Source organism: Eumetopias jubatus, unplaced genomic scaffold (assembly GCF_037043125.1).
Source record: "Eumetopias jubatus isolate StellerSeaLion01/CBP00866 unplaced genomic scaffold, mEumJub1_p1.0 scaffold_15, whole genome shotgun sequence".
Taxonomy (NCBI): Eukaryota; Metazoa; Chordata; class Mammalia; order Carnivora; family Otariidae; genus Eumetopias; species Eumetopias jubatus.
In genome coordinates, this window is record NW_028274821.1 from 90,157,831 (window position 1) to 90,173,911 (window position 16,081).

Genomic DNA, 16,081 nt, shown 5'->3' on the forward strand with positions numbered 1-16,081 from the left:
CCGTGTTGGAGTTTGGGGGTCAGGGCTCTTAACCCATTTTGTGCCTTGCACAGCAGGGTTTTAAGAGCAGCCAGGGGGACAGCGGCGTTGACCTGAGCGCTGAGTCTCGGGAGTCGTCTGCCACCTCCTCCCAGCGCAGCTCCCCGTACGGTGCTCTGAAACCGGAGGACATGAGCGGGCCTGGCCTGGAGCCCAAGGCTGACGGCCACAAGGAGCAGGCTCAGAAGCAGTCCGAGCCGAAGGTAAGCTGGAAGTCCATTCACAGAGGCCTGGACCAGGGCGGGAGGGGCTGTCGTCCTTTGTCGTCTTCCCCTCTTCCTAGGGCTCAGAAGCTGGGGGTTGGGGCCCTTCCAGCCTGTATTTCTCAGCGTCTCTGCTTTTCCATCAAGGATACAGAACAAGGGTCAGGACAGAGCAAGGAGCACAGACCAGGACCCATCGGCAATGAGCGTTCTCTGAAAAACAGAAAGGGCTCGGAGGGGGCCGAGCGGCTGCAGGGGGCCGTTGTCCCGCCTGTTAACGGGGTAGAGATTCACGTGGACTCCGTGCTGCCGGTGCCGCCCATTGAATTTGGAGTCAATCCAAAAGTAAGGCTTGGGTGTGTCTCCTTCCCCTCCTCCCCTTCTTTTTATAGTTGGAGAGAGAGCAGGGTGCTGAGACAGGGTCGTCACCGAGAAAGAGCAGGGAGATGGGAGCTAAACAGTTCTCTGGGGGAGCATTATCGGTGTGCTGGACACGGCAGGTGCTACTGAGCTGCCTTCTAGATTGTTCTACTGACAGCAGGCTGAGCAGAGCGGTTATCTTCACTGTCTCCATTGGGTTGGCCAGTGGGCATAGGCAGGGAGCACAGAGGGAGGGTCGGGGTGGCATCTTTTCTTGGGTGCTGTCTGGTGAATGCTGCTCAGCCGATTTTTTAAGTCACTGAGACTATGGATGAAATTAACAAAAGGTGGGCCAGATGATTTCAGTGGGCTCTTCCTCTTCTTCAGGACTCTGATTTCAGCCTGCCGCCTGGTTCTGCCTCTGGTCCTTCGGGGAATCCGGTTGTCAAACTTCAGGATGCCTTGGCCAGTAACGTGAGTTTGCTTTCACCCAAGCTCTGTTGTTTCCTGTGCTGGCAGGCCCTGGAGAGATGGGAGCAAGCCTCTTGTGGCGGGGGTGGGGGTACGGCAGCCCTGAAGCCCGAGGAGGGGACAAACACCAGGTTTGGAGTCAGCCGCCTGACCTGGGTGTGAGGTGTGAGGTGTGACGTGTGTTCTAGCTGAATGCATGTCCTTGGACAAGTTGTGTAAACATTGCACACCCTGGTTTTGGGATCTTAAAATGGGGAAATGTAATTCCTAAGGTCTGGTTTATTTGGCATTCTGTGATTCTCTGATCTTCAGTGTTCTGTGGTTATGTATGTTCGATGGTGCTGGGACAGATGTCTTTATTCTGAGCAGTTTCTCAGAATCCCTGTAATATGTTCCTGGGCACTGGGCGTTGTGTGGGAGGGTCTGTTGGCCACATTTCCGAAGAAATGTAACAAGGATCTCTTTTTTAGTCTTCGGGTGGGGAGGCTGAGACAGGACCTGGGATCTCCGAGCTAGGTCCCAGCGCCTCCGTGCTCCATGGGATGGGGGCGTGGATGTGGCTCTCCGTGGATTCTGTTGCGGGAATCCGTGAAGGCGTCCATCAGGAGGCTATAACCATGGTGTCTGTTGCTGGCAGCCTCATCCCGGGGGTATTGAGTGCACGTGGCCTGAACTGAAGGGGCATTTTGCTGTGCTGTTGTGTTGCATGTTTTCCTTTTCCCCTCCAGGCGGGCTTAACGCAGAGTATTCCCATCCTCCGGCGCGACCATCACATCCAGAGGGCCATCGGCCTCTCCCAAATGTCCTTCCCCACCGCTGACCTCACTCTGAAGGTAAACTAGTGTAGAGCTGGGCGGGGGCCACCTGGGTGCCTTAGCTTGGAAAGGGGCAGGAACAAGCAGCCCCACTCTGAAGGTAAACTAGTGTAGAGCTGGGCGGGGGCCACCTGGGTGCCTTAGCTTGGAAAGGGGCAGGAACAAGCAGCCTCACTCTGAAGGTAAACTAGTGTAGAGCTGGGCGGGGGCCACCTGGGTGCCTTAGCTTGGAAAGGGGCAGGAACAAGCAGCCCCGCACGCCATCCTGCGTCCGCCGTCTGCCCTGGCCGCCGCCTCCCTGGTGGTAATTCTTCTGCTCCCCTCGCTTTTCAGATGGAATCCGCACGCAAGGCTTGGGAAAACTCGCCCAGTTTGCCGGAGCAGAGCTCTCCTGGAGGCGCAGGCTCAGGCATCCAGCCCCCGTCGTCTGTGGGAGCCTCCAACGGGGTCAACTACAGCTCCTTCGGTGGAGTTTCCATGCCGCCCATGCCCGTGGCCTCTGTTGCACCCTCGGCTTCTCTTCCAGGTTCGCCATCCCCCGGCCCAAACCAGCTTGCGGGGTCGCCTCCTTTCGTTCTCCAAAGAGAAACTTGGATTGCTTGAGTTAAGGAATGTGCAGAAGTAGGAGTTTGTTGTAGGTCGGGTGGTCGTAGCTTCCCAGGGACTGCGGACAACTTGCCCTTCTGCTTCCCTGGGAAGCAGAGATGGGGCTCACCGCCAGTGAGTGGCTCAGCCCTCTGTCGAGAAGACTGGCTCTCTGCGGGTTAGCCGACGAGACGAGGTCATACCTCGAAAGTGCCTTGTGTCAGCCAAGCCCTTGATAAGCGGTAGCCACCTTTACCACCGTGGTGGTGTGGTGCTCCGAGGGAGAGTCTGGGGGTTTTTGAGGGCCCAGCTGTCAGCGTCCCAGTGATAGAGTCCCTGTAGACCATTCTGATCCTCTACTGTGGACTCAGTGCAGCGGGATAGAGAAGCCAGGGGCCGAGAGCCAGGCCACCTCAGCTGCAGTGGAGCTGCTCCTGAGGGTGCGGGCCAGTGGGCCGGGGGTCGGGTGGGAGGGTGGGTTGGAACCCGTCCCCGCTTCTGGGCCCTGATGCCGCCATCTGCCCGTGTTCCCCAGCGGGTGAGTTGGTGTGGGGCTGCTAGAGCACAGGGCTCTGCACACACTCCCTCCCGCTGACTCCCTTGGAACATGTGCACGTGCTAACATTCGGGAACAGTGAGACTTGACTCTGTTCTGTCTTCTCTGGGCTTCTGTTTGCAGGCAACCACCTGCCGCCTCTGTACCTGGACGGCCACGTGTTTGCAAGTCAGCCCCGGCTGGTTCCCCAAACCATACCTCAGCAGCAGAGTTACCAGCAGGTGATGATAGCAAGCCAGGCGGCCCTGTGGGGGACGGGGGTGCAGCGCACAGTGGAGTTACTTCCTGTGTTGACTTGTGCATTGTCTCGCTTCCTGCATCCCTCACCTGTAATGCCCAGCTCCTAGCCTGTCTTAGCAGCCAGGAAATGTTCAGTGTACGGACACAGGAGAGACAGGGAAGAGGAATGGAGCCCCGTGCTCCAGACTCTTGGTTTCCCTCTCTCAGAGTTCTTCCTGTGTCCTAGCTGGGGAATTAGCTGAAATGGAATTCTCTTTGGTATCCTTTGGTATCAGGTATCCTTCTGATGAAGAGAAGAAAGGCCTAGAGTCCCAGGCATGGATGCGTTAGAAAGAGGTAGTCTTAGAAACGTGCAGGCGTTTGTTTTCATGCAGGATGGGCGTATTTTCTGTGCTGCGAGGGGCGGATTTCTGGAAGCCTCCCTCCTGAAGCTGGTGTGGAGCCTTCTGATGGTCCAGCACCCCACGGACCTGTGTGCCAGGATGGTGGGGCCCTTGGGCAGAAGCAGATTTGGGGACCAAGGACAGAGGACTTGGCCTGTCCCAGCCTCTTTGTAAAACATATTTTTAAATATCACATCGTTTAGATTTACAAGATGTTGATCCTCACGTAACCGGATCGTACCACATGTATTCCTCGTGTACGTGTCCCATCCACCGTTGCTTCCGAAACGCACTGCTATCAGTACCTGTGGCTAGGATTCATTCTTGCTGTTGTACAGAATCCAGTGTAGGAACATACCAGGGTTTGGGATTATTACCCATTGTTTGTTTTTCCCAAGAGCAAGGAAAGCACCGGAAGGACAAGCCCCAGTGTGCATTTGGGGCAGTGTTTCAGCTGCCGTGTGGAGGCGGGGTGGGGTGGGGTGGGGGTGGAGAGGCAGCCCGGAGGGCCCTGCAGTTACCTACCCGGCTTCCCATCCGTAGGCTGCTGCTGCCCAGCAGATCCCACTCTCCCTTCATACGTCTCTACAGGCTCCAGCCCAGCTGGGACTGAGGGGCGGGCTCCCCGCCTCCCAGGCTCAGGAGATCTTCAGCTCCTTACAGCCCTTCAGGTGAGATGCAGCCAGGGATGCCCGCCTCCCAGGCCTGTGGGCTCGCTGCCTTTGTTGTGTGGCTGCTCCACGCTTCTCTGCTTCGGGGGGGGGCGGGTGGAGGGGGTGGTCACAGTCCTTTTCAGAGTCATTATTAACTGCTGCAGGAGCTGCGTGGGCTTGATGGTCCTCCATAGGCCTTGTTTTTTCTTTCCACGTCATCCTGCCCCTTCCCAGCCCCTCCGTGTCCTCCCTTCTCACCAGTCACGACCCTTGGTCTGCTCTTTCCATGAGTCTGAAATCCCGGGCCTTTGGCATCACGCAGGTTTTCCCGTGCCTTTTTACAGCCTGGATATGTGACCTAGTGATGCTCAAACTGGCTCCTAGAGCAGCAGCATCCACACCATCTTTGGAGCCTGTTGTAAATGCAGATTCTCAGGCTCTGTCCCAGACCTCCTGAGTCAGAAACTCGGTGCGGGGGGTGGTGAGGCCAGCAGTGTGGGTTTTAGCAAGCCCTCCGGGGGGTTGTGGTGTGTGCTCTTATTTGAGGTCTTGCTGTTGCGCTCCCGCCTCTGACCCACTGTCTGTCTGGCTCTTGCAGATCTCAGGTGTACATGCATCCCAGCCTGTCACCACCCAGCACCATGATCCTCTCTGGAGGCACAGCCTTGAAGCCTCCGTACTCGGCGTTCCCAGGCATGCAGCCGTTAGAGATGGTGAAGCCCCAGTCTGGCTCCCCCTACCAGCCCATGAGTGGGAACCAAGCCCTGGTCTACGAGGGCCAGTTGGGTCAGGCTGCAGGCCTGGGCGCCTCCCAGTTGTTGGACTCCCAGCTCCCACAGGTCAGGAATTCAGTCCCTCCTGCCCAGAACACTGGGCGTCTTTCTTTCATGATTGTTTTTCCTTTTTATCTGCCTCTTGATGTGTGATTTGGTGCTGGTAACCTCGTGGCTGATCCTTGGGCTGCTAGAACGGGCCCAGGTCCTCTGCCCCTTGGGGACAGTCCTGTCTCCTGTTTACGTTTTTCCCCTCCAGGCACTGCTTCTCCCACAGCCTCTCCTCACCCTTGTCCTGGGGGCTTGGAGATGGGGTGCACGTCCTGTGTGTACCCACTGATGCTTCTAGACCTTTCCCTCCCTTCTCCCCCAAACCCCAGCTCTGGAGCCCATACTGTCCACTGCTCCACTGGCCTCCGTGTTGTTGTGATTCCACACAGTGAATCCAGTGTTGGCTCCACGTCTTCCTCATGACCGTCAGCAGTATTGGGTGGCTTTGAGGGTCACTCCTCCCCTGCTTTGACCCCTGACTCAGGCTCTTCAACACAGCTCCTAATCTAGCCACTGGTGGTTTTGATGTCTGCATAGATGATTGCCTGGTCTCTGTTCCACGGCCCCCTTATCCACCCCCCCCCCCCCAGGGCTCCTCTGTGCTCACGGTCCCGTCCAGGCTGGTCAGTGCCAGAAGCTGTCCCTCTTCCGTCATCTCAAGCTTAAGGGTGTTACCAGTCACCAGCTCTGCTGTTCTGGCTCTCCCCGTCTAGGGCCCCAGCTCCGGCCACCCGTTTACCACCTGATCCTGTGGGCTCACTTCCTTCCCTGCCCAGCTCAGCAGTGCCCTGTTGCATTTGCTCTCAGCGCCCCCTCCGGTGTTCTCACCTTGGTAATGTCCAGTCCTGGGGCTGCACAGCCGTCTGCGCCTATGGAAAGCCAGACCCGCTCAGGCTGTGCGCAGCCACGCGCCAACAGCACCTTCGGGAATGTCCATGTCCCCTCACTTGGCCCCTCAGTCCCCTGCCCCCACTGGCGGTTTCAGACTTGCAACTTTCTCCTTGCCGCCTTCCACCTGCGGGATCTTGCTTCCCGTGTCACTAGAGAAATACAAGCAGTGACAAAATGAGATGTTGTACGATGTGCCCCCTGCCGGGTCTCCTGCCCCAGGGGTGGGCTGGCCATGCCTGGGGGAGGCCCTTCCAGCCAGGCTCCTGCTTGGTCCCTCAGATGCGCTGCAGGGCCGCCCTCCAAGGAGGAGGAGCCTCCTGTTTACACCCAGCCGACCCTATTATTCCCCTCATTAAAGAGACCCAAAAAACCCATGAAACTTTTTTTTTTTAAGGACACCAGTCGATTCCTGATGGTTATTTTTTACTCTCATGCTGCTGATCCATCAGTAGCACTTGACCCAGAGGATGCTCATAACCCCCTGGAATCATGTTCTTCGCTCTGGTTTGCAGGCACCATCCTGGTGAAAACGTCTTCCTCATCTGCATGGTCTACAATCTCCCCGTGCCCCCTGGGCTCTGCCCTCCAACCTCTGTCTGATCCTGTGGCTCTAAGTCCCATCAAAATTGGGGTCTTTCCAGTCCCACCAGGTGTCTGATATCCAGCCCGTGGGCTGCCTGTCGCTTCCACTCTGGCATCTTACGGCATTTGCAACATGATGCACGAAGGCATCAGGTCCGAAACCTGGTTTTCCTCCTGGCCCTTCTGGCTGTCTTGTCCATGTCACCCGTAGGTCCCCATTTGCCCTCACACCCTCTGATCCTTCAGCAGGTGCTTTTGGCTCTACCTTTGGAAAGTATTCAGATCTAGCCATTTCTTGGGCCTGCAGTCTGTTCTCAACACGGCAGCCAGGTTGCCCCCTAAAATACAAGTCTGGCCACACCACACGCTCTGAAGCCTAGCGCCGCCCTCTTCTTCGCCCCGCACCCTGTCCTGTGCAGGCGGGAGCGTGGGGTCTGGAGGCTCTGGCTGCCACTCGTCTCCATGATGCAGTTCCAATAGATCCTTCTGACCCCCCACTGTGGACTCAATGCACGGGGGATGAAGAGGAAAGTGACTGAGAGACAACAAGTGGCTTCCCTGCCCCGGTCCTGAGTCTCCAGGCCCCCCCCCCCCCCCACGTGGTGCTGGACTTGAGAAGTCCGAGAGCTTGCTGTCACCCCCCCCACCCCATACACACACGTTCTGCTGCCATAATAGCCTTCAGAAGGATCCAGGAGTCTCCAGTTCCAGGAACCCTGAACCCCAGAACCCAGTTGAGTTTTCCATCATCTTTGGAGGCAAAACAGTGAAGGGGTTTTGCCTTTTTGTGCCTCGCAAAGGAGTACGTAGATACACATCCATACAGCGTCCGTTTCTGAGGATGCGCTTGGACATTACTTGCTAAGAAGCCCTCCTGACCTTCCCTAACTCTTCCCCGCGCCCACGCACAGGGGGTCTGCTCCCTGCACTCCCCGTGCTGGGTCCGTGTCCAGGGCGGCTCTGTCCTCACTGCTCCCTGGGTCTCACCGTGCCCTCGTGCTTCCCCCTCGTGCACATAGCGTGCGCTCGGCAAACCTTTGCTGGGCGAAAGCAAGAAGGTCTGGGGTGCGTGTGGCCCTGTGCAGCCCTGGAGAGGAGCTGCTCGCGTCCCACGCTCACCCCAGGAGCACCTCACAGCGTGGCACCTGCTGGCATGGCCCTGAGCTTGTCTTCTCCACCTGCCTGGTTCCAGTGGCCAGACTTGCCCTGCCTTCGAGGGTGTGCCCTAGCGGAAATCCCGAACCTGTTTTATCTGAAGTATAACACGTACCCGCTCTCGGGGCCACGTGTAAACAGTAGCTTATGGCTTCCTCCCCGACACCCGTTTTTCCTCTTGACTGTCCCTGTCCTCCAGCAGCTGACGATGCCGCTGCCTGGCTCCCAGCTCCCCCTGCCGCGGTACGGCTCTGGACAGCAGCCCCTGATTCTGCCACAGTCCATCCAGCTGCCGCAGGGGCAGAGCCTCTCTGTCGGGGCCCCCCGAAGAATCCTTCCACCTGGCTCCCAGCCTTCGGTCCTTAACACCAGCAGAGAGGTAAGGAGGACTCCATCCTGCTGCGTCCTGGGGAGAATCGTTGCTAGCTAGTCAGGAAGCACTGTTGGGGCAGAAAGGGCCAGAGGTTAGGGTGCAAGCTCTTGGCCTCACCAGACCACTGGTTTCCTGCTTGTGGTGAAGTCCTCTAGGATCCCCATGGTGGGGCCCCTTGGTTCCCGTGTAAACTAGCTACATGAGCCGAGGCCCAGAGCAGAAGGGAAAGGGGTGTGTGGGGGTGATGCCTGGGGCCGATGGGCCAGGGGAGCTGTGGCGGGGCCGTCTTAGAGACTGGTCCCAGACATCCCCATAGAGCATGTCTAAGACTGGGGTCCAGGCTCTGCTGATGGCCGTCCTGGTGGTGCACAGTCCTCTCTCCCCACCCCACTTCAAGAGAACAAAAACGGGACAGTTCTTGGTTCCAAGAATTGTCTCTCGAGCCTAGATTTCAGGGGAAGGGGAGTGCTGATTCCTTTAGATGATCCCTCTCTCCCTGGAGATTCTCATCGGCTCTGCACGGGGCGGGTCAGTGAGGGCCCGGCATCTCCAGGGCCATCAAACGACCACTCGTTCCTCCTTGGTGTCTTCAGTCCTCTCAGATGGAGCTGAAGGGCTTCCACTTTGCCGACAGTAAACAGAATGTTCCTTCAGGAGGCTCCGTGCCGTCACCACAGACTTACAGGTAAAGAAATGCCCTGGGGGTTGGATGCTGCGTCGCCCAGTACTTGGTCTAGACGGGACTCAGTGGTTCAGAAGAGTCTTAGGGGCCCAGGGAGAGCCGTGGAGGGGCATTGAGGCTGGGTCCCCTTTGAGGCCATGTGTCACCTTGAAGTTTCAGTGTTGGGACACACTCATGTTTTAGTTAACCATGGGGAAATCAGGAACTGGCAGAGTGGTTTTGCTTCTAGTTAAATGCTCTGGTTTGGGAGAGCTTTCTGGAAAGGTAGGAAAAGGAACGGCTAACATTTTAATAGTGTGAGGCCCGACCTATTCACAGCTTTCTCACGAGATTTTCCAAAGGATTCGGTGGCCAGGAAGGTACACTCCCTGGAAGGCGAGGAGAATTTCCTTTCCCAGGGCTGCATGTTCCCCACACTGGCCTCGCAGGGCCATCAGTGCCTCTCACCACGCGGACTGGCCCCTTCTCTTTGCGTCCTCGGTCTCGGTCTCGGTCTCTGCCTCCAGTAACTGTCCCAGGTCCCTTAACTGGATTCGGAGGTGGCTTTGGATGAGTACCCGGTACTGAATTGCTTACTATACTAGAAAGTTGAAGAACCTCTGGTTCTGCGGAGCTGTTGGCCCCTGAGGAGGAGTGTGCTGGGAGGGGCAGGCAGCATGCTCCGGCCTGGGGCCCGCGGGTGGGTGCAGTCGGCTCTTGATGCACGTGGGAGATGCCTGGAGCGCCCTCTTGTTTGTAAGCGAGTAGAACAGACACGCGTGACTTGCGGTGCTCCGTGAGAGGTTAGCGGCAGGGCTCCAGGGCACCCCGAGGTCCCTCTAGGGGCACACAGCCGCCCCCCAGTGGGGCAGCACTCCTGCAGATCAGAGCACCATCTCGTCCTCCTGCTCTGGAAGCGTCGAGGCCGGGTCCTCGTCCCTCCTGTCTGTCCCATCATTCCACGCTCCACCTGCATTTCCAGAGAAAGGCGTTTGTGGGACCTTTTCCCCCATTCCGTCATCTTTTCTGTTCTTATTTTATCCTCTTGGCTTCATTTATTTTTGTTTATTAGTTTGTTTTGTGTTCTGACCATATTTTTCACGTAGGCCCAAACGACAGAACTGTATGACTAGTACAGGTAGCTAGTAACACAGAACGGTAGTGTCACCTGGAGTGGGGAGGGCAGCTCTGTGGAGAAGCAGATGTTGTTCCCCTGCTGCCACGGGCGGCGCTGAGCGGCATCTGGCCACAGAGGCAGACCCAGAGCTGACAGAGCCACCCGCGTCTGGTGAGTGTAGGAGAGACGGCAGCGGGCCTTTTGGAGAACATGTACAAGATAGAAGTAGAAGCCTGCACGAATGGCCTTTGTTTTGTTGGTGCTGTGGTAGGGTGGGGAAAGTGGTGTGTTTCTGTAGAACGGTGTTTCCCAAGTTTTCTGGAAACAGGGCTTCTGAGGCATGCCCTGCCAAAAAAGGGTTCCCTGGTCAGGGAACACTGGGGGGGCATGCTTGGGGGTCGTGGCCCTCGGCACAGGGTCTGGGCACCCCCACTGTCGAGGGTCCTGAGGAACTCCGCACACAGCTCTTCTCAAGCTTTAGACCCCTAGTCAACATCCAGGAGAACTGGTTGTCTGGTCAACGGAACACATTCAGAAAGATGTTCCAACAGATTTTGTTCCTTTGGGTTTTTCTTTCCATTCGCTCCCCCCCCCCCCCCCCACACACACACTGCCTAAAAAAGTGCAAACTAGGAATAATCTTGGCACCATTCTGAAATCTGCTTAATAGACCGTTGGTGTGGGTCACAGGGTCCCATTGGTTCAGACCCTCTAGACCCCGAGAGACGGTCGGTGCCTGTCTACCTGTCCGGTCAGTGTCTGCCCACAGCTGGGGCCTCAGCCCCTTTGCCCTTGGCCGTGTCTCTATGAGCTGCCCCGGCGCCCTCTGCACTCCGCTGTCTGAGGTCTTGGCTTTCCTCCGTCCGAGAGGGTGCCACCCGAGCCAGGGCCGCGCCGTGTGCTAGGCTTGACTCGGTTTCTCTGGCGACGCGTGTGTTCTCACCCCCTGCCTTTGGTTTTTTCAGGCCTAGCTCTGCTAGCCCCAGTGGGAAGCCCTCTGGATCAGCAGTTAACATGGGCTCTGTGCAGGGACACTACGTTCAACAGGTAGAAGATGGCTTTCCAGACCCTCCAGCCCCGGACGCTTAGGCCCATCTCCAAGCGCCAAAAGAGAAGGGACTGTCCAACCCATTTGAGTGCTCCTCTTAAAAAGAGAGACGTGCCCTAGCGCTTAGAGCGTGGCGCCGGGAGCCGGCAGCCTGAGTCCCTCCTGGCGAAGGCATTTCTCCTCTAGACGGGCGTCTGGATCCTTCCTTGTCCTGCAGAGAAGGGAGGATGCGGATTCCTCTGAGGAGGTGGCGCCAAAGGTGGACCCTCCCTCCATAGCGATTTGGGCTGTGAAGGCGCTGGGACTCGGTTAGGTCTGTGGGTCAGCTCTAGAAGCCGCGCGTGTGTGCGTGCGCGCGCGTGCTGTAGCTCTAGTAAGTGCTGTGTCTCGTCTCTGTCTTGGCTGGGTGGGAGTACCCGTGGAACGCCGCTCTCCCATTTTGTAACAAAAAGGGTTCCTCAGTGTCTTTGCCTTCAGGCACTGTTCTCCACTACTCTAAAATGCAGTGGTGCTCCAGAGCTCACACTTGGCAGGCGTGGCTTTTTATTAAAACCGCATTCCTGGCTGGTGGAGGCGGAAGTTTGATCGCTCATTACGTTCCTCCTAACTTGGTTCCCCGGAGGGTCGCTCCTTGAATTGCTTGGACTGAGCTGCTAAAGCTTTCTTGCAGAGTTCACACCCTGGTGGGGGGCAGAGTCAAGGCTGGCCGCAGACCTGCAGGTTAATGGGACCCTGAGTGGGAACCTCGAGGCCAAATGAGGGTCCTGGGGAAAGATTTCTGGAGAGCCGGAGTTGGGGCGGGGCGGTTGTTGTAGATGGGGAGGACCAAGTCCATGTAGTGGCCCCGTGCCCCTCGGCAAACATTCAGGAGTTCCAGTTGTGGGGTGCACTTGGATCTGCTCGTGGGCTTTTTGCCCTTGGGGCATGGCGTGCACTGATTTGAGAAGGTCCTTCCAAGTCGGCCTTGGATGTGCCACTCTTGCCGAGGCCCGTGGCCATCACGGGGTGCTTCCTGGAGGACCGAGCATCTTCCTGCCTCCCTGAATCACTGCCCTCAGCACCTGTGGGAGGGGAGCAGCAGCGCATGCCCGTGTCCTTCCTCGGGGAGGTCCTTCTCAGTCTGGTCCTTCCACCAAAGGATGGGCCTCTTAGGGTAGCTTTCCTCTGTGACTCAGGAGCAGGCGGGGAGGGGGGTGGTGTGATGGGAGCTATGTATCCAGACAGATGTTTCTGCATAAGGGTAACTGTCTCTGTCTCCATTCATCTGTCCAAAGGCCAAACAACGAGTGGATGAAAAACCCAGCCTGGGAGCCGTGAAACTGCAGGAGGCCCCTTCGGCTGCCTCCCAGATGAAGCGAACCGGAGCAATCAAGCCTCGGGCGGTCAAAGTGGAGGAGAGCAAGGCCTGAAGGTGCTTGGCCACGCCTCCCCCATTCCCCCCCCCCCCCCCCCGGAGGACAGGGCCGCCGCTCCGCCTTGACACAGCCAGACGCTCGGACATCTCGGACATCTCGGACATCTCACCAGATCCACCGTCCAACCACCTGGCCCGGACTGAGAGACCTCCTTTCCCTTGTCCACTCCTGAAAGCTCCATTGTCCAACAAGCTTGCCCCCGTGGATATGTGGCATTGACCTGCTCGCTTTACTACGAAGCAAACAAGCAAGCAAACGACCCCATCCCCACGTTGTCCCCGTCTCCTGTCCACAGTGACTGTGGAGTGACTCGAGCCTTTGTGCAGTACAGATGATCCCGCCCCGCCCCATCCCACCCCTCCGCCAGGGCGCTTTCTCTGCAGCGCTTCCCAGCCACCCCGCCCCACCCCAGGCACAGTGGTTTGGCAGCAGGGCCATTTTAGTTTGAGGCTTTTTGTTTTAAAAAGCAGCTAAAGTTTTTACAAAGGAGAAAGGAAAAGAAAACAAAAACAAGCTATGTGTGCATAGCTGAACTTTTCTACGTTCTTCTCCATCTCCTCCCTCACCCCTGCTCTGTCCCAGCCCCACACTTCGCCCTCTCTCCTGGGCCACTGGGCCATCCCTGCCATATCTTCACACAGGACTCTTGGGCAGACGTCCCCCCGCACGCTCTCTGTGGGTTAACCGTTGCGGGTGCTCACAGAAAACGTGGAGGCCACGCCAGGGGGGCAGCTCCGTGCTCGGGAGCAGTGAGGGAGAGAGGCCTGTGAGGTTGGTGTCACGGTTGGGTTCTAGCCTCTGGCCTGTGGGTCGACTGCTGGAGCTTAGGGGCATTTTTAGTGTAATCATGACATAGAATTTCTGTCCTGGACTCTGTTAAAGCCAGTGGACATGCCGACCACGGGGCAGCTGAGGTAAATCATGGAGATACAGAGTCACTGGTGTTTCCCGGCACGGCCCGGACGGTGCGAGTTGACAGCACCACAGGCCCCGTGCAGGCCTCCGCGTCTGGGGCTCTGGCACCTGGGGGCTGCTGTTTGACCCGCACGCCCTTCCTCGAAGCCTTCCGTGACATGCCCTCCTCCTCTCCCCCGAGCCTGTCTCTTGTCTGGATCCTCCTCCTGTCCTGCCAGCTTTCACACAGCTCGCCCCTGGAAACCGTGAGGCTCCCTCACGGGGGGACGGGCTCTGACGCCTGGCTAATGGGGTCTGCGGCAGAGGCGTGCGGCCCAGAAGGCTGCTCCCACTGGCAGACCCGGGTGGTTGGGGCAGAGGGGCCTGAGCCAGGCTGTGGGCAGCCTGGGAGAAAAGTGTGTAGCAATGCCGCTAGCAAAATATTTGTGTGAGCCATTTTATGCTGGGTTTTTTGTTGTTTCTTCTTAAAATAAGACCTAGAAGGAAATCATCCCCGATTTTGTCATTCCAAGGAGAGGGGAAGGGAACTGTCAAGTTTTGCACGTGCTCTTCGGGGTAACTAAGCGGCCAGCCATGTTCCTAAACGAATTGCTGCCTGTCACCGCCAGGCTCTCCAGGGAGGGCCTGGCCCAGAGCACGGGCAGTAGGTGGGTGGGGATGCGCCCTGCAGAGCGCGCCCTCGGGCCGCCGCTGCTGCGAGACGCCCAAGCGCTGTGTCCAGCATGGGACCGGGAACGGCACGCGTAACTCCTCGGGGCCCTGTACTGCTTTCAGGAAGCGGGGCTCGTCCTGCCAGCGAGAGTGCAGGGCGGACGCAGGGGTCCTCCGGAGAGGGCCGGTGGTCTTGACAGATGCTCTAGTGCTTCGTCGACAGTTTTGCGCTCCCCTTCTGCCTCCACCCTGACCGCGCGCTCCTACCAGCTGGTCCCCTTCGGGCTGGAATCTTGCTTCTGAGGTCCCTTCTCCTAGGGCTGCTCGTTTGACGAGTTGCCCGCACTCACCTGCCCTGTGTGCTCATCTGCTCTCTCTCTTCCCTGCGGGTATGTGACTGCCGTCCCCGTGACCAGCTGCCCTGCCCTGCCCCCCCCCCCCCCCCGCTGCCCCTGCGGGAGCCACACACGCTCACTGCCACCCATGCACTCAGCATCACAGCCAGGCCCGCACACCGAATTCCAGGGCGCATTGTATGTCAGAAGGAGAGAAAGGTTTTTCTCGTTTTGAAATACAACAGAACAGCCCCGGATGCTGTTCCAAGCTCAAGGTGTTGTACCCTTCCGGTGGACGTGCCGTCAGCGCAACAGAGCTTCCTGGTTGAGAAAAAATAAAAACAAAAGGTCACCTGTTCGCCAGCCCTTTTCCCTACCCCTGTATTTTCTCTCCTCCCCCTCCCCAATAAAAACAAAACACTAGAATTTATTTATATGTATTGATGTTGTAGGTCTAGGTGAAAAAAAGTAAATGTTTCACTGCTCTATTTATATATAATGTCTGAATTATTCTGTGCAGGAAAGGCCAGGAAATTGCATGTGAAGTTCAGTGCATTCACCACCTCTGTGTGCCCGAGCTGCGGTCTCTTTCCCACTAAGATACAGATTTTAAATTGGGCTTGGGGCAGAGGGCAGGTCTGAGGCCTGCCTGACCCCACGTCCCTTCCTCGGCCTGATGAAATGCAGTTTTTAGTGCAGAGAGGTTTTAAGGTGCAATATCTCTTTTCACGTGGTTTTAGAACCAAGCTCAAGGTAATAGGGCTTAGGGTCTTAGTCTGGTTTCAACCCCCATCCTTAGAGCGCAAATCCATGGGGAGGCCTCTGCCAGGATGCCATGGGGCCTTTGGTGGGAACAGGTGAAGAGCAGCAGTTACCTTTCTGGGGCTGCTGAGATTGGGGTGGAGGGGGAATGGCGGGGGGTGGGGTCAGAACCCTGTCACTGCACCTCTCCCTTCCTTCTGATGCTGGCAGCTGGGCCCCGGCCATTGATGGTGCAGCCTGTTGCTTGGCAACCAGTGACCCTGCAGTAGTGTCTGTCCAGTGTCAACTGCTCAGTGGGGTGACATCCTGGAGAGAGGGGTCGAGTGTCCAAGAGGCCTACACCCCCCTTGAAAACCTCTCTGCCAGTTACATTTGGTCTGGTTTTCTTTACTGTTGCTTCCCCTTTTTTAGTCCACATTATTGTTTTGAAACTTGGAATTCATACACTTCTGGCTCTGGGTTCCTTATAAGGGAAAACAGAGAATGACTTACTCAGAAATTGGTTGAGTTCCAAAGACGTCATTCCAGCCACTTCTAGGGATATTGGGGAATCTTGTGGAATATTGATCTCGGGTCTCCAGCTATGCCCTTGCCCTCCTGTCTTCTGGATCTGCCCTCTGGATGGGTGATGAGGTTTGTGACTGATGCTCAGAGCCGAGGAGGCTGAGGGTGTGCACATGGGTGCACGGCTGTGTTCAGAAATGGCTCACTGTGGCAGACTGGTGAAGCCCCGCCCTGCTGTTCGGTTCCCCTCCACCAAATAGCTGCATGTTGCTTCTCAAATATGTATTTGTCCCTTTTCACTGCTTGCAGAGCAAGCCTGGGTTAGGTGGTCTGTGGGAAATGGCCTTTGACAACTAAGGACACTACAGTGTTTGTGCTTAGTCATGTTCTGTGCTGAATGGGAAATGCAGACTTCCAGAAAGCCAGCTCTTCCTGCTTGAAAACATGAGATGGACCCAAGAGATCACCTGGGACTGGGTGGCTCAGTGTTGGGGTCAGGCACTGTGCCCTAGCCATGCCCTCCATCAGGACCACCAGTACATA

At 57.2% G+C, this 16,081-nt stretch overlaps 1 protein-coding gene and 2 non-coding genes across 12 annotated transcripts in view; all 3 read left to right on the forward strand.

The window, feature by feature from the left end:
- Positions 1-12,395, forward strand: part of PRRC2B (proline rich coiled-coil 2B) — an 85,070-nt gene extending 72,675 nt beyond the window's left edge. For 3 of the 10 annotated variants that reach the window (XM_028090476.2, XM_028090478.2, XM_028090477.2), the window contains exons 21-32: positions 54-242; positions 390-587; positions 990-1,076; positions 1,802-1,906; positions 2,222-2,414; positions 3,153-3,250; positions 4,196-4,323; positions 4,904-5,144; positions 7,957-8,136; positions 8,724-8,815; positions 10,874-10,955; positions 12,231-12,395. In XM_028090476.2, the coding sequence (XP_027946277.1) occupies positions 54-242; positions 390-587; positions 990-1,076; positions 1,802-1,906; positions 2,222-2,414; positions 3,153-3,250; positions 4,196-4,323; positions 4,904-5,144; positions 7,957-8,136; positions 8,724-8,815; positions 10,874-10,955; positions 12,231-12,365 (1,728 nt within the window). In that variant the 3' untranslated portion in view covers positions 12,366-12,395. Of the gene's footprint in view, positions 1-53; positions 243-389; positions 588-989; positions 1,077-1,801; positions 1,907-2,221; positions 2,415-3,152; positions 3,251-3,544; positions 3,606-4,195; positions 4,324-4,903; positions 5,145-7,956; positions 8,137-8,723; positions 8,816-10,873; positions 10,956-12,230 lie in introns of those variants that run through there. The other 7 variants (XM_028090479.2, XM_028090480.2, XM_088018776.1 and 4 more) reach the window with 7 other exon arrangements.
- On the forward strand, positions 2,793-2,877 carry LOC114198884 (small nucleolar RNA SNORD62). The gene has a single exon (XR_003607204.2). It is a non-coding gene; the product is annotated as a small nucleolar RNA SNORD62 (small nucleolar RNA).
- LOC114198883 (small nucleolar RNA SNORD62) lies at positions 7,060-7,145 on the forward strand. The gene has a single exon (XR_003607203.2). It is a non-coding gene; the product is annotated as a small nucleolar RNA SNORD62 (small nucleolar RNA).
- Positions 12,396-16,081: the final 3,686 nt, after the last annotated feature.